Source organism: Cervus elaphus, chromosome 22, assembly GCF_910594005.1.
Source record: "Cervus elaphus chromosome 22, mCerEla1.1, whole genome shotgun sequence".
NCBI lineage: Eukaryota > Metazoa > Chordata > Mammalia > Artiodactyla > Cervidae > Cervus > Cervus elaphus.
In genome coordinates this window covers 17,540,601-17,562,923 of record NC_057836.1, presented here as the reverse complement: position 1 = coordinate 17,562,923, position 22,323 = coordinate 17,540,601, and the positions used below count along the sequence as shown (strand labels likewise).

General features: G+C 45.4%; 1 protein-coding gene and 1 long non-coding RNA gene across 2 annotated transcripts in view; one reads left to right on the top strand and one right to left on the bottom strand.

Moving 5' to 3' along the window:
• Positions 1-22,323, top strand: part of LOC122679941 — a 405,877-nt gene that overhangs the window by 345,714 nt on the left and 37,840 nt on the right. The window contains 1 exon segment of the mRNA XM_043880800.1: positions 722-1,036. Within this exon segment, the coding sequence (XP_043736735.1) occupies positions 722-1,036 (315 nt within the window).
• Positions 7,864-14,199, bottom strand: LOC122680758. Its single transcript, XR_006336775.1, has 3 exons — positions 14,143-14,199; positions 13,914-13,990; positions 7,864-8,077 (listed from the first exon to the last, which is right to left on the bottom strand). It is a non-coding gene; the product is annotated as an uncharacterized LOC122680758 (long non-coding RNA).

The following is a 22,323-nucleotide window of genomic DNA, read 5'->3' as shown; positions in this document are numbered from 1 at the left end:
CTAGGAGTCTGAAGAGAGTCTCCATGGGCCAACATCCCAGTGTCCACAGGGCTGCATTCTGCCTGGAGTCTCTGGGAGAACTCCTTTCCCAGCCTTTTGTGGTTTCTGTGTGGGCTCATTTCTTGGCTCAGAGCCCTCTTCTTCAACAACAGTGCCTCTTCCAACTCTTCTCCCTCATTCACATTTCTCTCTGACTGGAACTGGAAAAGATGATGCATTTCTCAGTGTAGTGGGTTTAAGGATGTGTTAGACGGGGCTCACATAGTTACTCCTCAATATTTGAGCTTTATCTCTCCATCCCAAGGTCCTTATTAATCACATCTGTAAAGTCCCTTTTGAAAGGTAAGGTAACATGTCACAGGTTCCAGGATTAGGCTACAGACATCTTTGGGGGGTCTGTTATTCCGTCGACAACCTCAGTGTCCACATCACATTCTGTTCTTTTAAAAATTTTGTCAGGAAGCAGGAATCAGCTCCTGTCACTGCAGGTGCACTAGTTGGCCTTGCTCTCTGTTCATATCTACATTGTTGTGGTAAAAGTAGGTGTACAGACGTTAATGGACAAAGTCAGGTGAAAGGGAGGCAAAAGTCAGTCTTGTCACCCAGTGGGCATCTCCTCTGCTGGGTCAGGGATGTGTGGTCACTATCTCTGGGGGAGAGGAAAACCCAGAGCACTGAGTGCAGTGCTCACTGTGTCCCATCTCCTCCGTTTCAATCTTAGAGTTCCTGGCCCTCAGGATGGTGAGCGAGGACCAGCAGTGTGCTGGGTGGCTGGAAGTTTTCTACAACGGGACCTGGGGCAGTGTCTGCCGCAGCCACATGGAAGACATCACCGTGTCCATGATCTGCAGACAGCTTGGCTGTGGGGACAGCGGAAGTCTCAACTCTTCTGTTGCTCTTAGGGAAGGTTCTAGACCCCACTGGGTAGATGGAATCAAGTGCCGGAGAGCTGACACCTCTCTCTGGCAGTGTCCTTCTGACCCTTGGAATTACAACTCCTGCTCTCCCAAGGAGGAAGCCTATGTCTCGTGTGCAGGTGACTTACTGTCTGTTTCTGTGTCACTCCCAACCATATAGGATGCCGTTAGTATGATTTCATATTTTCAGATCTAATTGATGGGTTTTGGTTGAGTCTACAAAATGTAGGTGTATATTTGTATTGGTCTCTGTGTCTGTTGGTTTGCTTTTGTTATGGTAAACAACTAATTAGATAAAGTCATTCCAGCTGCTGATAAGATGCAGTGAATCTCTCAGCCACGTAAATGATGTAGCTTCTGTGGTCTTTTGTCATTTCACTGTGACAAAAATCCTTAGATACTCGTGTTTGGGGACAATACCACCCCCAGCTGTCCCTGAACCAGAGCTTCCCATTGTTGCTTCTGCAGGAAGAAGACCCAAGAGCTGCCCAGCTGCTGCCCCCTGCACAGGTACGTCAGCCCCGCCCCCTCCCCAGGGCCCCAGGGGCTCCTTCCTCCCACCAGGGGAGTCACAGGAGGGGCTGCTGCCTTTTCAGACAGAGAGAAGCTCCGGCTCAGGGGAGGAGACAGCGAGTGCTCAGGGCGGGTGGAGGTCTGGCACAGCGGCTCCTGGGGCACCGTGTGCGATGACTCCTGGAGCCTGGCAGAGGCCGAGGTGGTGTGTCAGCAGCTGGGCTGTGGCCCGGCCCTGGAAGCCGTGCGGGCCGCGGCGTTTGGCCCTGGAAACGGGAGCATCTGGCTGGATGAGGTGCGGTGCGGGGGCCGGGAGTCCTCCCTGTGGGACTGTGCTGCGGAGCCCTGGGGGCAGAGCGACTGCAAGCACGAGGAGGATGCTGGTGTGAGGTGCTCTGGTGAGTGAGGGGCTCGGGGTCCGTCCTGGGTGAGCTGGGGCAGGGCAGAGGCAGTGGGCTGGGCCGGGCGTGGTGGGGAGTTTGAGTTCAAAGAGTGTCCGGGTGCTGGGGCTCTGATCTAGGACAGGGGAGCTGGGAGGATTGGACACTGATGTTGTTGAGACTGGGGGGTGACTTCAGGCTCAAGAAAGAAAATAGGGCTGCCCTTCATTCTGGTCAATTCCCTTTACCCAAACTCCTCTTTTTCCCTTTAGGTGCAAGGATATCATTGCCCCCAACTACAGCAGGTATTGTGATCCATCTCTGGGCACGGGAGAGTACTCAGATTCTGGGGACCTGTTCTGTGGGCTCTCTGACAGCTAAGGAGAGGAAAGAGTTTAGGAGCCTCTGGCTGTTGGGGAGGAGCCAGGGTGTTATGTTGGGGAACTCCTCTGCCTTGGTTCCCAGAGTCAGAAGGTTCTCATGCCTGGGGTCCAAGTGATTCTGCAGAAGGCTCTCCCACCTGCCCCTGTGTGTTGCTTCTCATCCGTGAGGCACAGGTCCCAAGACTGTCTGATGCTCTGTCTGTTGAAGCCCAGGGAGAAGGGATGAGCCGGGTCCTCAGAGGCAGTTTAGGCAGGGCAGCTCCCTGACAATCCCTGGCTCTGCCTCGTGGCTGCACTGGCAGGAGTGAGGTTGGCTTGTCTGAGGACGAGACCGGTGGGAGCTCAGTCACTGTCAGTGCACTTGTATCTGAGGCGGGGACGCCATTGTCCAGAGTGCCTGGAAATTCTGGCACAGAGGGTTTCTCTGCCCAGGACCTTCTCCAACCCTCTTTCCTGTTCTCCTTAGGGACCAGACCAACCTCAAATCCACTCCCTGGCATTTTCTCCCTGCCTTGGGTCTTCTGCCTCATCCTGGGAGCCCTTCTCTTCCTGGTCCTCGTCATCCTGGTGACTCAGGTGCTCAGATGGAGAGCAGAGCGCAGAGGTGGGCTGCAGGGGGAACTGGGGACCAGGGAGCGTGTGTGCAGGCAGGAGATGGGGCGGGTGTGAGGAGGGGAGCCTGGGCCAGGTCTCTGTTCTGAGTCTGCAGACTCCATGTGCTCTAAGTGCTGAGTAGACAGAGGCTTTTTAGGACTGGTATATGAGCTCTCATAAGTCATAGCCTTTCCTGTGAGATGATACAGAGTTGGGGTTGAGCTGTATTCAGGGCCAGATGAAGGGAGAAGGTGCCAACAGGTGCACTGGGTGGGAAGCTATCCTGAGGTCCCTATGAGACCTGTGTGAGCACTGGGGAGATAAAGGATGTGTCTGCTGGTTCGGGGTATCTGGGATGACATCTCTGACCTGCTGGGAGATTTATCAGCCTGCTGGATTGGGATGTCTGGGGTAGCATCTCTGACCTGTTGGGGGATCTCTCAGCCTTTTCCAGCTATGAAGATGCTCTTGCTGAAGCAGTGTATGAGGAGCTCGATTACCTTGTGTCACAGAAGGAGGGTCTTCTGGACAGCCCAGGTGGGTGTCTCTGCCTGCCCTCCTAGGACCTCTGATTGTCACCTCCCATTGGCTGTGAGCATCTTCTCAGCATCCGCAGCCCACAAGCGTGCCGCAGACTCACAGAGGCAGCTCCTCCAAAGTGGTAGGAGGGCCTCTCAGAGTCCTGTGAGCCTGCAGCCTCTGTCTACACTCCATGAGCCAGGTCTGTTCCTTCTCAATGTTAACACTGGTCCCTTGGGTGTCGGAAGGGTCATTCTGTGTGTTGTGTGATATTTGTCTGCACATTAGGCTTCCTGTCAGATGGTGAGGACAATGATGACTCCAGATCTGCTCCAGGTAATAGAGATGGACCCGCCTCAGCTGGGTGTTGGGGAGGAGAGTTTCCATCATAGAGATGAGAGGCAAGGGAAACAGTCTTCCTTTGGTGGAGCTGTAGAATCTTTTGTATCGAGATGGGGTCCATCCTTCACCTTCTCTGGCTGTTCTGTGACGTCTCAGATTTGGAGCTGGGCTCTCTGTGTCCAGAATCACAACAGAAACACAATGTTTCTAAAAATAACATCTGGAAAGCATAATTAGTCAAAACGCTTTAGTCATGCTTAATGGTATACGAGTTCCTTTGAGAAAGATGTGTAAAATCATGTTTTGGCTTATGGACACTTCAAAGTGAAACATGGTCTTAGAAGAGAAAAAATCTTTTGAAACAATGTGCCTCTCTATAGCGGCTCAGAATCTCTGGGTCAGAAGGGATCATAGGTATTTCCCAGACGAACCCCCTTACCGTGGTTTCAACTGACCCCTGCTCTGCCCTCAGAAGCCCCACATCAGAGGACTGATGACCCTGGTGAGGGTTATGATGATGCTGAAGAGGTACCAGTGCCTGGGGCTCCTCCTGCCTCTCACATGAGTGAAGAGGATGTGCTCCCAGTGAAGGAAGATGGGATGAGGTCTCAGACAGGTGAGTGGGGTTAGCTCATCTCCTGCAATCTTCAGTCTCTGTCCTAGATTTGGTGAACTTGAGCTCCTCAATGCCCAGCCTCTCTAGAATTTCAAAACATCAGTAACCTCATGCATTTGATGGGCTTCCCTGGTGTCTCAGATGGTAAAGAATCTGCCTGCAATGCAGGAGACCTGGGTTTGATCCCTGGTTTGGAAGATCTCTTGGAGAAGGGAATGGCAACCCACTCCAGTATTCTTGCCTGGAGAATCCCATGGAAAGAGGAGTCTGGCAGGCTGTAGTCCATAGGGCCACAAAGAGTTGGATGTGACAGTCTCAACCGTATACTGTCTTTAATGCTATCACAGTCCTTGGCAGTGAGAAATCATTCTCCTTTTGGCATTTACGTCTCCATACTGCAATATAAATTTTCACTTTATATGTGATATGCTTGCATTAAAATGTACAGATTAGGGCATTTCCTGACAATCCAGTGGTTAGGACTCTGCACTTTCACTGCTAGGACCTGAGTTCAATCCCTGGTCAAGCAACTAAGATCCCACAAGCATTGTTCAGTGGCCAAAAGGAAAAGAAAACTTGATTATTTGAGCATTTTTATGAAATCCACAAATAGAACAAGTGTTTTGATAACTCCTCTGTGCTGTCTTATACATGAAAGGTAGCCAAAGCTTTTTTAAAATGTAGTGCAGTATTGAATTTGTGAGGTATTGGGATAATTTAAGATGAGCTCTGTTTATATGTCAGCACTAAAGTACAAAATCTATGATGTGCAGTGGCCTTAACATTAGGCCATGTTGGTAGTTCATAGGCCAGAGTTTGTGGTCAGCTACAGTCTAATTTGCTCCAGACTTTTCAGTAGCCGAGAGAAGAGACTCATTCTCTAGAAAAGACAATTTCTCCATCTGAGGGCCTGTGTGGTCCCTGGGAAGGGGCCTCCTGTGGCTGTACCTTGATACTATTTGTGGACATTTGGAAACAGAAGTTAACTAAGAGCAGAGCTGGTTTGTGAGTGAAGAACCCAGATTTTCCTGTCTCCACTCTCCCTCTTGTGGCGATTTCATGTCTGTCAGTTGTGAGAGGAGAACATTAAATTCGTTGGTATGTTCTTACTGTTCCTGGGCATCTCCTTGCTGATTGTGTGGCCTGGAGGCAGGTCTTCCCAGAGCTCTTGTGTGAGCACAGGTCTCCTGTGAGGCAAGGTTTCCACATGAGCTGAAGCCCCAGAGTCCACATGGACTGGATCTTAGAGGACAGCCCGGGTCCATCCTCACTGTAACTGATGTGAAATAGCCTGAGCCTCCTGCCCACACCTGGGTCCCAGGGGTGCTTTGTTATCACCACTTAATTGACTCACTTACACAACAAGGTCTGTTCCCCTTTGTCTCAATTCTAATCATACCTTTCTTTACTATTTCAGGCTCTTCTCTGTTCATCTTTGGAGAGGAAGCTGATCCTGGGGAAGGAGAAGAGAGCCCGTGGCTGCTCCAGGGGAACAAAGGGGACCCTGGGTATGATGACGTTGAACTCAGTGCCCCAGGAACATCCACAGTGACTTTCCTATAATGTTGTATTAAATATGCGATGAAGCCTCAGATATTCTAATTGGCTATATTTCAATAGAGTAATGCTGACCTGTAATTGTGTTTTATGGAAATTGTTGAAAATGAAGTATTCTGAATAAAGTAACTTTTTGCTGTGTTGCTAATTTAGCAAGTTCCATGTCAAATGCTTTGAAAGGATTGGTCTGGTTCTCAAACACAATTTTCCTCAAAGGAAAACAAGATGTATTGCCCAGTTTTCTCACCTCCTTCAAGGGCTAATGAGGCCATGACTTTGCCTGGGATCACAAATGCTCCAGGTCACTCTTGCTTAGAAAAAGCATCGAAACTTGGTCCACATTCACACCCTCATTCCTAGCAAGATGAACTTGTTGACCAAAAAATATATTCAGAATCTGATAGAGTTAGTTTATTTGGTGGGAATGTTTAGGACTCCAGGCCCTGGAGACTGCATCTCAGTAGCTCTGAGAAAACTGCTCCAAGGAGGCAGGAGGGGAAGTCAGGCTGTATACAAGTTTGCAACAAAGGGAGCAGGCAGTCTGAACATCAAAGATCAGGTATCAAGTTAAGGAAGTTAGCGTTCTGTTTGTGGGAAGATGCAAGCCTCTGGACTCACTGAATTCATTCCTTTCATACTCACCTCAGCTATCTGGGGCCAATCCTGTTTCCTTGTTCACCTTAAAGTATGGCAGATGGCTGCTTCTTGCATTGTCCCAGCTTCTCAGCAATCACCATGCCGGGGGTGGCAGCATCCCCTGGATCACAGTTTTGGAGGCCTTCATTCACATTTGAAGGCCAGAAATCGCTGATGGCTGTGACATTTCTTGTTTATTGATAGGGCAGGAGATATTTTCATTTCACAAACTCATGGAAAAAACCCAATCCTGTAGGTTCTTCTCTGAGATGTCACATCACCTGTTTTTAACCTATTCTTGGGCACCAGACTTGGATGTGAGTTTCAATGTGGGACATTGGCTGGTAAGAGAGAATGGATACAGCTTTCCTTATCCTGCCTAAATTTTCATGGACCAGTTAAAAATCTAAATCTAGGTAACTGCATCTCCCTTTTTCGTTACTCATTCCCTAGGTTACTTTATCTGTTTATTCCTCAAGCAGATATAGATTCCTTTTTGCTCTTCTCCCATGTCTAGTTGGTTATCAAATCCTTATGAATCCATTCTTTCCATCCCGTTGTGCTATTTCTTCAGGATGCTGCTATTTCTTGTCTCTCCAGTAATCTATCCTTCTGAGTGAATTATATCAGCTCATATCTCTTTCTAAGTTGATGGAGGGCAAATTGGTGCTCACCACACCCTGCATCCAGGTGGGACAAGAGGGCAAGAAAGTGGAGACCTAGGCAGAGGGGATGCAGAAGAAGGGATGTAGATGGGAAGATCAGGAACATTTGGGTATCTATGTTTCAAATATGTGGATGGAGGTGTCTGATATGATTGAAAACTTAAAGGAAGAATTTGAGAGTAGTGAACTTCTCTGAAAACATAGTTTCAATATTGTGTTAATCTGCTTACTATTGAAAATGTAAACATAATCCTGCTGTGATTCTTCAAGGTAGAGACAACTGTCATATATGAGTGGCCAAGTAAATATTACCTTTACACAATACATAGCCCCCCACCCCCATTCCATCGTGGACATGTGGAGAAGCTGCTGAACTAATGTAAGAACTGAGAGTGCTGGCCTGGCTGTGAGCTGAGTCCACCCGGTTACTGCTTGATGGCCTGCATGGTGTCCAGGGCTCCAACCTACGCTCAAACTTGCAGTCTTCATAGTTCTAGGCTGTGCTTGGGAATGGGAAGATGCCCAGGACTTCTCCCAGGGCAGCTCACATGGCTATTTACCACTGGGAAGTAATGAAATAAATGACGTATAATGAAAGAAATAAAGTATACCCACCAAGAAGCTCAGTGAACTCCAAAAAACACAGATAAACAATCCAATTCAGGAAATGAATATGTGAACACAATGAGATTAAAAATATTTCTTATCATTATTATTATTGTTTAATGTTTGGTTGCACTGGGTCTTCGTTGCTGCACATGGGCTTTCTCTAATTGCTGCAAGCAGGCACTACTCTTCTTTGTGGAGAGCAGGCTTCTGTACGTGGGGGCTCCCCTTGTTGCGGAGCACAGGCTCTAGGTGCTCAGGCTTCAGTAGTTGCAGCATGCAGGCTCCCGTTTGCGGTTTCCAGGTCTTAGAGCATGGGCTCAGTAGTTGTTGTGCACAGGCTGAGTGGCTCCACAGAGGAAAGTGATTGTTTTACAGAGACATAAATCATAAAAAAGGAAGCAACACAGAGTTTGCTGATGGATTAGTGGTTAAGATTCAATGCTTTCACTGCTGTGCCTGGATTCTATCCTGGTCTGGGAACTGAGATCCCTCAATCTCTGCAGTGAGGCCAAGAAACGAGAAGGAACCAAACAGAAATTCTTTTGCTCGAGATTACAGTGAATGAAATGCAACAAAATGAAAAATGCTACAGAGAGCATTGCAAGGTTGTTGCTGAGTGATAAGACGCTGGGATTCTTGGCCTCCGGAGGAGACGAATTCAATCCGGGGCCAGAGACAAGGCTGGATCCCTCAGAGCTTTTGTGTAATAAAGTTTTATTAAAGTATAAAGGAGATAGAGAAAGCTTCTGACATACACGTCAGAAGGGGGCAGAAAGAGTGCTCCCTGCTAGTCTCAGCTGGATGGTATATAGTCACTAGCAGTCTGTTAATGAAAAGAAAGGAATGTCTTAAAACTGAGAATGGCACCAGATAACTCATCCCAGGCCGTAAAACAATTGACTTGAATCTTGTAGAAGGGCAGATTACCAAACGAATAGTTTCGTTTACAAAGATTAGGGGAACAATATATGAGTATAACATACTGGTCTGTCAAGTAGTTTCTTTGCCATTTGGTGGAACTTACAGAGTCTGGGGTAAATGCACAGCACATTAACATAGCTTAAGACAAATATTTCCATAAGAAAAAATGTATTGGTTAACTCAAGGCTTGAGAATAGTTAGCTTCAGGTGAAACCAGGTGTCATGGCAACACAGCATTTTAAGAGAAACCTCCTTTTAAATTTATATAGAGAAGGAAAAAAACATATTGCCAGTTTGTTTCCTCCTGCCACTTAAGAGACATAAAAATGTCTGACACTTGCAGCCTATTTCCTCCGTTTGGAGACCCCTGGCCTTCCTGCCTGTTACCCTCTCAGCATCAGCAACAGCAGAAGAATCTGTAATGTAGAAGACAATTGAAATTACCCAGCCGGAAGACAAAGAAGGGAAAAAGAATGAAAAAACTGTGAAAGAACCTGTGTGAACTATGGGATAACATTACAGAAACAACCTGCACATTACTGGAGTCCCAGAGAGCGAGGAAGAGACAGAGATTTTGCTTAAAGAAATAATACCAGGTAAGTCCCAAATTGGATCAGATTTAGATATCCAAGTTCATGTAGCTAATAGGTCACCCCTCAGAGTTCATTCGAAACTATCCTCTCCAAGACACATTTCCTATAATCAAGATAAGGAGAGAATTTTAGAAGCATCAAGAGAAAAGTAAATGCTCACAAAAAAGACATTCCCTTAAGAATATCACTGGGTTTCTGAGAATAAACCTGGCAGGCCAGGAGAGACTAGGATGATATAATCAAACTGATGAAAGTAAAAACCTGGCAACCAAGAATACTTTTCTCAGGAAGACTGTCTTTCAGAAATGAAGATGATATAAAGACTTTTCCAAACAAACAACAGTTAAGGAAGCTCACCAACACAGGTTCGTCTTACAAGATTGCCGAAGGGAGTTCTTCAAGTTAAATGCTGCTGCTACTGTTGCTAAGTCGCTTCAGTCGGGTCCAACTCTGTGAGACCCAATAGATGGCAGCCCACCAGGCTCCCCTGTCACTGGGATTCTCCAGGCAAGAACACTGGAGTGGGTTGCCGTTGCCTTCTCCAATGCAGGAAAGTGAAATATGAAAGTGAAGTCGCTCAGTCATGTCCGACTCTTAGTGACCCCATGGACTGCAGCCCACCAGGCTCCTTCGACCATGGGATTTTCCAGACAAGTGTCCTGGAGTGGGGTGCCATTGCCTTCTCCGCTTCAAGCTAAATGAAGGATACTAATTATCATATGAAAGAAGATACAACAGACTTGTAAATGTAAATATGTAATCCAATTCAGAATACTCTAATATACAAAATATACAGTGAAAGTGAAATTTACTTAGTCATGTCCAACTCTTTGTGACCCCCTTGGACTGTCTATGGAATTCTCCATGCCAGAATACTGGAGTGGATAGACTTTCCCTTCTCCAGGGGATCTTCCCAACCCAGGGATCAAACCCAGGTCTCCCACATTGCAGGCAGATTCTTTATCGGCTGAGCCACAAGGGAAGCCCAAGAACACAGGGGTGGGCAACCTATCCCTTCTTCAGGGGATCGTCCCAACCCAGGAAATGAACTGGGGTCTCCTGCATTGCAGGTGGATTCTTTACTAACTGAGCTATCAGGGAAGTCCACAAAATATACGATGGACTTGTAAATATATATATATATATATATGTAATACAACTCAGAATATTCTAATACTGAATATGACAGTGTGCTAACCAGTTAACTGTAGTCTAAAGGAAGTATTAAAAAACTATAAAGAAAAGTTTTTTGTTAGTGGATATGCTATATAAAGAGAGACAAATTCTGACATCAAAACCAGAAAGTGTAAGGGGATAAAAAGGTATAGCTTTTGTATGTGATTGAAATTAATTTATCAGTGTAATATATACTGTTGTGTCTATAAGATGATATACATGAGCCTCATGGCAACAAAAATGAAAAACCTACAGTAGAGTCACAAAAAGTAAAGAGAAAGGAGTCAGAGCACACCTTTATCCAAAGTTATTAGCTCACAGTTCTAACTGTTGTGCAGAACAGTTGAGGTGTCCTGGTCTCTACAGCATCCTTCAGGATCAGCCCCAGAGGACTCTCCTTTCACAAAGTGAAAGATGAATTAGCCTCTTGAGTTTTTTTTTTGTTTGTTTTTTGTTTTTAAGAAAAGAACTCTTTTTGCAGCTCATTTACTTCCTATGTCATACAGACAGTGCAGCTGTACTTTTTAATTGCAAACTTTCTTCCTGTGATGTCGCTGTGAGGTTTTAATTGAAAAACTGCCAAATGATAAATCATATGAATACCCTGTCTCCTCCGTTTGGTCTGATTAAGACTTAATACGAGGCCACATGTTAGTATGCTGTGGTTTGTCTTCTGTATCCTTAGAGATAGAGATTTGCAGCGTTCGAAGCGACATGTCTGTTGGTGATAAGCTCCCTCTGTTTGAAAATGAAAACTTGCCCTGTTAATTGCTGAAAACTTTTGCCTTTAAAACAAAAATGTCAGTTAGCTAAGTGGTGTCCTCAAAAATAGTTCTCTATATGTAAGATAATTTCTCTTGAATATCCAGCAGGGTCTTATTTGATTCAATAAACATTATCAGAGCATCTACTAAGTTATAGAGAGTGGAAATACAGAACTTATACTCAGGTACAGGCCCATCTCCAATCCTGGGCCCTGGAAGGGCCTTAGCAGAAACTTCAGCCTGCAGGAGCCTTGTGTAGCATGCCCAGATGGGGAAGGAGTCAACGATAAGGAAAGGAGAATCTGTTTACAGACTTTTAGGTGTTAAAGGAGGAACACATTTTGCTGTATTTCCAGTGTTCTTAGGCTGATCTGCAGGCTGGACTCAGCTGCATCAAAGCTCCATGTGCAATAGAGCATCAGGTCATAGACTTCAAGTCTGAGCAACCACTCAGCCTTTGAACCCTGAGTGCCATCTCAGTGGCAGTAATCTTGAGTTTAAGTGGTTTACGAATGACCACCTGCAGGAACTCAATAGCTCTGGAGTTGGTAAATACATCAATTCTGAGCAGAGGTGGGTTAATCATGAAGGTAATGAAGCCTCACCTGCACAGACTCTCCTTGCACCAACTCCTCCCAAGTTCTGAGGCAGGCCCTAGGGCTGTGCTCACAAGGATATAGGCTTTGAATGTGCTGTTTTCTTGAGTTTGAAAGGTTGTTGCTGAACCACAAAACGACGCCGGGATTCTTGGCCTCTGGAGGACAAGAATTCAATCCGAGGCCAGAGATGAGGCTTGATGCTCAGCGCTTTTGTGTAATAAAGTTTTATTAAAGTATAAAGGAGACAGAGAAGGCTTCTGACATAGCCATTAGAAGGGGGCAGAAAGAGAACCCCCTTGCTAGTGTAGCAATGGGGTTATATATTCTCAAATTAGTTATTACAGTGAATCAAAAGAGTGTCTGGAGGTTGTAAAGACCTCACTAGACCTACTCCCATAATTTACATTTTAAGATAACAGGATTAGCCAGAAGGTTTTTTTCCAGAGACTGTCCTCAAGCAGGATACATTATTGTTATATAATCCTAAGGAATGTAGAGGGAAAGAGAAGAAAAAAAAGTTTGTCCTTTCTTCCTCCTTGAGAATTCCAGACCCCTCTCTCCTTGGGGACCCCTAGACTTCTTATCAACTGGCCTAGGAAATGACTCTCTCAAGTTGAGGGGGAAAAAATTAGCAAAATTATTTCTTACCCAAATGTGAAGAATTCTTTCTGTGGAAAATTCTTCAAAGATGGGAATACCAGACAATGTTACCTGTCTCCTGAGAAATCTGTATGCAGGTCAAGAAGCAACAGTTAGGACCAGACATGGAACAAAGAACTGGTTCCAAACTGGGAAAGGAGTACATCAAGGCTGTATATTGTCACCCTGCTTATTTAACTTATATGCAGTGTACATCTTGCAAAATGCTGGGTTGGATGAAGCACAAGCTGGAATCAAGATTGCCAGGAGAAATATCAATAACCTTAGATATGCAGATGACACCACCCTTGTGGCAGAAAGTGAAGAGGAACTAAAGAGCCTCTTGATGGAAAATGAAAGAGGAAAGTGAAATAACGGGCTTAAAACTCAGCATTCAAAAAACGAAGATCACCGCATCTGGTCCCATCACTCAATGGCAAATAGATGGAGAAACAATGGAAACAGAGAGAGACTTTACTTTTTGGGCTCCAAAATCACTGCAGATGGTGACTGCAGCCATGAAAGTAAAAGACGTTTCTTCTTGAAGGATAGTCATGACCAACCTAGACAGCATATTAAAAGGCAGAGATATTACTTTGCCAACAAAGGTCCATCTAGTCAAAGCTATGTTTTTTTCAGTAGTCATGTATGGATGTGAGAGCAGGACCATAAAGTTTAGCATCAAAAAATTGATGCTTTTGAACTGTGGTGTTGGAGAAGACTCTTGAGAGTCCCTTGGACTGCAAGGAGATCCAAGTCAATCCTGAAGTAAACCAGTCCTGAATATTCATTGGAAGGACTGATGCTGAAGCTGAAACTCCAATACTTTGGCCACCTGATGCAAAGAGCTGACTCATAGGAAAAGATCCTGATGCTGGGAAAGATTGAAGACCAGAGGAGAAGAGGATCACAGAGGATGAGCTGCTTGGATTGCATTGCCAACTCATGGCCATGAGTAGAGCAAGCTCCAGGAGTTGGTGATACAGGGAAGCCTGGTGTGCTGCAGTCCATGGGGTCACAAAAAGTTGGACACTACTGATCCACTAAACTGAACTGAAAGGTGAAGAAGTTAATTACGTGCATGGAGCAGTAAATGCAGGAATCAGATTTGTTCAGGAAATCAAGAAGAAACTGAGGGGGCTTAGAAAGCACATGCTACCTTTTTATTAGTACAGGACTGGTGGAAGGCAAAAATAAGATCAGAGATAATGGACTGACTGACTCAGAGGAAAGGAGAGCTGTTTAAGGATGAAGGTCAAAACACAAAGAGACAAATTCGGGAAACTGTGCCTGACTGTCAGCACAGAGTGATGTAGAGGGAACAGGAGATGCACCGGGACGGGTGCTCTTAGACAGGACTTAGATCTGGTTGTTTGTAAATCAGAAATGGTGACTGAGAAGCAACCAAGCCCAACAGAGGAAGCAAAGTGAGCTCAGAGGGAGCAGCTTGGGATGAAGACACAGAAGGAAGAGGAGATCCAGGAACGTACCTGCTTCATGTGACAGATTCTGTCTTCTTTTCAAGTCTTCTTTCTCCTTGGTATCCATCAGAAGAGACTCTGTTCTGCTGCTGGAAAAAGTGACCCTCAAATCTCAGTGTCTCTCACACACACACACATATAGATACATACATACACATATATACACACATACACATGCACACATATAGAAACACACATACACACATACATACACATGCACACACACACTCATCACAACCTGCAGTTGTTTGTGGTCCGTGAGACTCTTACATGTGAACCATCTGGAACATACAGCTTCTGGGTCAGAAAAGAGAGTCTAGAGAATCACACTTGGGTTTTTCCTGCCTCCACTCAGAAGTGACACAGGTGACACCACCCTCGTTTCTTTGCCCAGAATGAGTCACTGAGAACTGGAAATACAGCTATTTGACGAGTATTACTGTCTATCACATCCTTCAGTGGAACTCTTGAGAGCAGTGCTCTCAGTTTTTTCTCACCTTGGAGAAACTTCGGAGGTACAGCTTTGTGAAGAAATTGAACGTGATCCTACCCTCTCCGAGTGGGAGTTGAAAGCATTTTCTGTTTGGGATCCTTTGGCTGGTGTGTCTCTGACTCCTGACTCTACCTCAGTCTCTGCTGAGTGGGATTAGTCAGATTTGTGTCTCCCTTGTCCCCCACCTCCCTTCTCCACTCAGTATCACTAACTGCAGGGTGATTTTCAGCGTTTGTCCATGCATTCTTTTTATTAGTTATCCAACATTTGTTAAGCTCTATCTATGTGTCTTTACTTGACCTTAAGGAGACACTGAAGAATAAGACATAATACTTGCTCTCCAGAAGCCCACACTTTGGAGACAATATAGTATTTGTAAGAAAGTTTTTATAGATTAAATAGGTACAGCAGTAAGTTTTAGCTGGAGGAATTACAAAGAATTCACAGAGGTGACAACTTCATGCATTTAAAAACAAGAAAAGATTTATGACTTTTCTTTTTGTAATAGGCTTAAAAATGTGTCCTCTAGAATTCAAATATACATAAATATAATGCTCTCTATTATTGTAACTGATTTCATCTTGTGCACTAGCAAGGGGTGTTTGTGAGGACTGAAAGTTCCATAACATGAACACAGACTCTCCCATTTAAAATTTGTCCCTCAACTTAGCTTGAGTTCATTGTAATAACTGTCTTGTCATTTCTAGTTCAAGCTCCCTGCTGAGACTGGTTTTCCTGTATTTAAGGAGGCATCTTCTTGTCTCTCCTCCCACAGATGTTGTCTGGGGTGGAAGGGCTTCTTCCTTTCCAACAGCAGTGGGGAAGGGTCCTTGGTCTGCTTGCTCTCCACTTAGAATCTGCTTGTCTTTGACTTAGTAGCTTTGATGGTCTCTGGTCTCTGGGTATCTGATGCTGCACTATGGAGGAATGAATGAGGCCAATTCAGAGCCATACTCTTGTTCAATATTGCTGCTTATAGACTGTGAAGGGCTGAACAGAGATGATGGGCTGGACCTCAGCCAGCTCATGACCTTGCTCTTTCCTCCATGCTCTTGTGATGAGGTGGTCTTTGGTAAAGGAGACTTTACGAACCCTGGTTCCATCCATCCATGCAAGGAACACAGATGGTGAGGTGGGTCTCCAATGCTTTGGTGTAACAACTCAATTAACTTTTTCCTTTTAAATTGTGCACCACTATTTTAATTTAAAAATATTTTGTATTTTAGTCACTCTGTCTGATTAGTCTTGAGAAAATGTTCCTCAGGCAAGGAGGTTTAATTATTAACTTTCCTGGCAAAGAGGTTACTGAACCTCTGAAACCTCTATTTTCTCATGGTGATTTGGGAATAATAATGCTACAGATTGTATTGCTTTACCATAAAACCAAGTAAACAGTTAGTCTAAGTTAAAGAACAGGATTCAAAAAAAAAAAAAAAAAAACAGGATTCTTCCTGCTCTTTGCTTCTGTACTTCTAATTCAATACAGAGCTGTTAAAATAAAATTTTTATAGCAAAATTTCTTCCTGTTACAGTTATGTGTGGTTTGAATCGAAAATGTGCCAAATGATAAATACATAAACATCCTGACCACTTGGCCATATCTGATTAAGACAAGAACAGGAGGCTTCATGGCCTTCACCTGTCAGGGTGCTGTGGTTTATCGTCTTTATCTTCAGATACACAAAGACACTTGCAGCATTTTTATACATGTTTAGAAGTGCTCTCTCAGCACTGCTCTTGGAATGGGGCTAGACTTGTTTCTGGTGTTGCAATTTACTGCATTCCTTGCAGCAAAGTGTTGAAGTGAACCATACATAGCTTATATCATTTAATCATATTTAAACATCATTACAACAATTGGCGCAACCTGCACTGTGCTCTTAAGTCCTCACGACAAGTTAAGTTAGCTCTCAAAAGATTTCTTCTGTTTGAAATGATTTGTATAAAATACCTGACTGATATTCATTCATTCAGGTATACAAGAGACATCATTTAGGATTTTTTATTAGCAGGCTTTGGGGATAAGGGCGTGAATTAGACACAAAACTTTTACCAAGTCCATGTATAAAGTAATATTAGCAAGTAAACAACTTAATTCATGAGGTTCACAGTTGGTAGGGTCAAAGTTCATGAGCAGTAGAATGGGGGACAGAGAGAAGGAGTGATGTGTGGAAGACTCACAACTCTGGCACCAATCACCATCACAGCATGTCAAAACTCTGGGAGAGTTTTGATAGCTTCAGTCAAGGCTCCAGGCAACAGAATTTAATTCCTGTTCTAGAGTTCTGTGATTCCTGGGATGGGATGGAGAGAGGGGCCCTAATATTGCTTCTCTATCACTATTATGTACTACTATTAACTAGTAGTTATATCTCTTACTAACCCAACTCATTTAATTCTAACCAAAACTCTGTCATCTAGGCACATGGATAACTCTCCCTTTACAGACTAAGCCACTGCACAGAGAGTGTAAGGACCCGGCACAAGGTCACACACGTGGTATGTGGCTGAACTCTGAGTCACGACAGGGCAAACTGGCTCCCAAGTCTGTTCTCCTGACCCCTGCACTGCACTCTCTCAAGTTCATTGTGGACAAAGTTGGTTGGAGTTCTCCTTAAAGCTCTCTTCATTCAAATCTTGGATAAGATGGGACACTGAGATTTTCTTACGTGTCAGAGAAGATATACCTTCATCAGAGGGTGAGTTGGTCCATGTTGATGCTGCCCTCCCAGCTCTGGGGTAGCGGGTGCTGGGAACCCTATAGTAGCCCTGAGTTAGCCCCACCTTTCCAGCCCACCCCTCCCTATGACAGAGTCTGGAGCCCCTAACAGTTTCTTATCTGTGAGATCTCAGTCCCGAGGTAAGACTGTATGTACCTGGTTCACTAAACGCATCCCTCAGTCATCCTGGGGGAGGGATGAGTGGACCCCAGGAAGCACGTCCTGTGTTCTAGGTGTCTGCCTCAGGATTCTGGTGATGCTGTGGAGTCCATAACTGGGTAAGGAATGATGACTCTGGGCCCCAGAGGGAGTAGAGCATCAACTCTATGTGACAGAGCAGATCCTGGTCCTACTCCGGCCCCTGAGTTTATATTCTGGTTCTGACATTTCTAATCAGTTATTATCACTACTGTGTCAAGCATCCAGAGGGAGATGGAGTTCATGTACAGATGGGGGCTTGAAAGTGAGAGGAACACAGAACAAGAAAGTGACTGTTGTAAAATAAAATATCAGCACATTTAAATAGAGAGAGTGAAAAAAATGTGTTCAATTGACTTTTCTCCCTTTTCATTTACCTGAGTCTCAAATAGGAAGGGCGGGCATGACAGGACAGAGAAGCTATGTCTGCTGACCAGGATGAGGGGCCCATCTGGTGGGGAATGTGACAGGGCTGTGGACTGGCCCACAGCTTCCCTCAATGTTGGCTTCACTGAGACCTTAAGGTGTGTGTGGTGGGGGTGCATGGAGTCATCCATTTCTGAGCTCTGGTGGGGATTCTGAAGTGTGTGTGTCACAGATGTGTCCTTCCCCCATCTCTGCTGAAATGATGAGGCTCAGGGTGAGGGGGCCTCAGTGTGGGCTTGTGTGGACCACAGGGATGCATCATGGGAATCTTTAGCCTGAGAGGGCATGAGGCACGTGGGGTAGCATGTTAGCGACCTTGAGTTTTGTCACTATCTTATATCCCCTTAACGTCCTTCTCAGTCTCTATTCACCCCAGGACTACTTTCTGGTTACCATCTGGGAACTTCTTCTGATCAGTGGAAACAGCAGAAGGCAGCAATGGCCAAACTGAATTTCAGCCCCTTCTGCTTTGATCTGTCCCCTCATCCACTCGGGCTTCCATTCTTGTTGCCGCGTTTCCTCTTAAATGTAGAATGAAGGAGGTGGGGTCACTGATAGTTTCAGGCAGCACGAACCCCTTCTCTTTTCTGCTTCACAGGCCTCTTCTTTGACCCCTTGCCTGCAGCTACCATGTAGCAGAATACTTTCTATTTATCCTTCTGTCTGGGGCAGTTCCCTTTAATTATATTTTGCATCTTCTTTAGTAATGGCTTATAATGAATCTTATCAAACCAAACTGTCAATATGCAAAGGGGGAAAATGTTAAGTTTAGGAAATCTAAGTCTTTCTAAACTACCTGTTTTATTCTAGAGATCCTCAAATCCTATTTTGGCAGGCTGGAGTTGAAAGACGACTCCTACTTTCTCTTTGTTTCCTATAACAGCAAACTCTTTCTCTCTTGAAGCATTGTTTGGTGACTAGCTGAAAGGGATATTTCACATAAACTGAAATGAAATATAGGGAAAGGGATTTAATGTGGCTGAAAAATCCCTTATAGGACTTCCAAGGTGGCTCAGCAGTAAAGAACCCATCTGCCAATGCAGAAGACACAGGAGATATGGGTTCAATCCCTGAGTCGGAAAGATTCCCCAGAGAAGGAAATGGCAAGCCACTCCAGTATTCTTGCCTGGGAAATCCTGTAGACAGAGGAGCCTGGGAGGGCTACAGTCTATGGGGTTGCAAACAGCCAGACACAACTGAGAATGCATGCATGTGCTCCAGCACCCAGGCTCCAGATCCTTCCGGGAAGAGGGGAAGAGACCAGCAAACTCATCCCTCCACTCGATGGGTCCCACCTCACTGCCTCCGTGCTCACCTATGAATCCCTGTGCTCCTGGTCCTCACTTTCCGCTGGCCTGATAAATATTCTTGCATTTCTAGCTTTCTTGTAGGTCTCTTCTTTGTCCCTGAGCTCAGTCCCAGGGAAGATCAATGCTTGATTCCAACAGAGATATTCTCCATGGGCCAACAGATCCCGTCCTCTGACCCTGTCAGATCTCACAGTCTATGGTATTGGTCAGGGTGATCAGACGAGAAAATATCACTCATGCTTTTTGATGCAACTTTTCTACACCAGCCTCGGTCTCGGAGCCCGGCTCTCAGGGACCACGGAAGCAGGAGGTCAAAGGACCATATTTCTCATATAAGGAAATGTTGAAGATTCAGAAGCTCATTGGTGTCTGAGCTTCAGAAAGGGGCAGATGCAGCCTCCAACAGTGCCTGAAATGGTGAAAGGTGTCGCTATTGGCTCTCAGGAGGGAGGATGTAGGGGATGGTCTATATAGACCCCGGTCGGCACCCTGATGCCTCCTCACAGGCTGATCCTGCAGCTGGGACTGTGACCTTGAGGACGTGGGATCAGGATGGCTCTGAGCCGACACCTCTCCCTCCAGGGACTCTGTGTCCTCCTCCTCGGCACCGTGGTGTGTGGTCAAGGTAAGAGCTGCCCCTCTGTCCTGGGTCCACAGCAGGGAGAGGATGCCTTGGTGAAGGGAAAGGTGTCTGGAGTTCTGGAGCTGCGCCTCAGTGTTTTTGACCAAAAAGCAGCCACATAGACTGTGAATACTGGTCCCTCTCCTGTGGGGGGTCCACTGGTCATGGCGGCAGATTTTTCAGAGAAATGAGGTTAGGTCTGGACCGAGCTGGGTCAGCCTGAGTCCCTCCACTGTTTCCCTTGTTCTCAGGGAGGCTCTAGGAGTCCCAGTGGCTCCCAGTGTGTGGAAGGTCCAGTGACTGAGCTCAGCTGGGACTCTGGGCTATTCCCACAGGCTCCATGTGCCTGGTATGTGAGCACTGCCCCAGGGTCCCTGTGTTTCCTGTGTCTATGCTCTTGTAGGCTCTGTGCTTCTCTCTGTCTCTCTCTCTCTGTGTCTCTCTCCCTGTGTGTGTGTATGTGTAGTGTGTGAGGGTGCATGTGAGGGTGTCTGTGGCATGAGGCTGTATGAGGGTGTGGAGCCTGTCTGTGTGAGAGGAATGGGGCTGCTGAGCAGGGACTGAGTGTGATGGTCTGTGAAGCACACAGGGTCCCACAGGGCTGGGCGTCATGGCCGCTGCAAGTCACCAGATCGGAGATTATTGTGCACCTGCCTGCCTCTCTCTGGGTCCTCTCTTCCATCCTCCGGTTTCCCATATTTCTCATCCTGCCCTAAAATGTAAATTTTATTTTATCAGGCATTTAGTAGTTTTCAACATTTCTGCTATTATGAAAAAAGGTGCTCTGAGCTTTTCTGTATTGAAATGTAAGGACCATTCATGATTATTTCTCTAATGATGTTCTTTGGGTGGAACTCTTGTTTCATGGGCTGTGAATATCCTTAAGGCTTTTGGTACATAGAGAGTAAGTGCTTTTGGAAACGTTTGAACTGAGTTTTATTTCCATTAATATTGTGTGAGAACATTAGTTTCCACTTACCCTCACCAACATTTGCTTTTTACCAAGCTTTAAAATCTTATCCAGTTTCATGGGCAAAAACTAGCATATATTCACTATTTTAATGCTTCACTTCCTCCTTCATTGCTTGCTCATGACATTTGTGCTTTTTAAATTGATGCTTGTCATTTCGGCATCATTTATATTGGAGCTCTCTATACTATGACTGTCGGAGAAGGCAATGGCAACCCACTGCAGAACTCTGGCCTGGAAAATCCCATGGATGGAGGAGCCTGGTGGGCTGCCGTCTATGGGGTCGCACAGAGTCAGACACGACTGAAGCGACTTAGCAGCAGCAGCAGCATACTACGACTGTGACTACAACTCCGGTTCAGTTCAGTCGCTTAGTTGTGGCTGCCGATTTGTGACCCCATGGACTGCAGCATGCCAGCCTTCCCTATCCATCATCAACTCCTGGAACTTGCTCAAACTCATGTCCATCGAGTCGGTGATGCCATCCAAACATCTCATCCTCCCTTCCCCTTCTTCTCCTGCCTTCAATCTGTCCCAGTATCAGGGTCGTTTCAAATGAGTCAGTTCTTCCCATTAGGTGGCCAAAGTATTGGAGCTTCAGCATCAGTCCTTCCAATGAATATTCAGGACTGATTTCATTTACGATTGACTGCTTTCATCTCCCTGCAGGCCAAGGGACTCTCAAGAGTCTTCTCCAATACCACAGTCCAAATGCATCAATTCTTCAGTGCTCAGCTTTCTTTATGGTTCAATTCTCGCATCCATACATGACTAGTGGGAAAACCATAGCTTTGTCTAGATGGACTTCTGTCAGCAAAGTAATGTCTCTGCTTTTTAATATGCTGTCTAGGTTGGTCAGAGCTTTTCTCCAAGGAGTGAGTGTCTTAATTTCATGGCTGTAGTCACATTCTGCAGTGATTTTCAAGCCCCCCAAAATATAGTCAGTCACTGTTCTCATTGTTTTCCCATCTGTTTGCCATGAAGTGATAGGCCCAGATGCCATGTTTTAGTTTTTTGAATGTTGAGCTTTAAGCCAACATTTTCACTCTCCTCTTTCACTTTCTTCAAGAGGCTCTTCAGTTCCTCTTCACTTTCTGCCATAAGGGTGGTGTCATCTGTATATCTGAGGTTATTGATACTTCTCCGGGCAATCTTGTTTCCAGCTTGTTCTCTATTCAGCCTGGCATTTTGCATGATATACTCTGCATATAAGTTAAATAAGCAGGATGACAATAAACAGCCTTGACTTACTTCTTTCCCAATTTGGAACCAGTCTGTTGTTCCATGTCCAGCTCTAACTGTTGCATCCTGACCTGCATACAGATTTCTCAGGAGGCAGATAAGGTGGTCTGGTGTTCCCATCACTTTAAGAATTTCCCACAATTTGTTGTGATCCACACAGTCAAAAGCTTTGGTGTAGTCAATGAAGCAGAAGTAGATGTTTTTTCTGGAACTCTTTTGCTTTTTCAGTGACCCAACGAATTTTGGCAATTTGATCTCTGGTTTCTCTGCCTTTTCTAAATCCAGCTTGGAGTTCTGGAAGTTCATGGTTCATGTACTGTTCAAGCCTGGGTTGGAGAATTTGAGCATTACCTTGCTAGTGTGTGATATGAGTGCAACTGTGTGGTAGTTTGAATACTCTTTGACATGGCCTTTCTTTGGGATTGGAATGAAAACTGA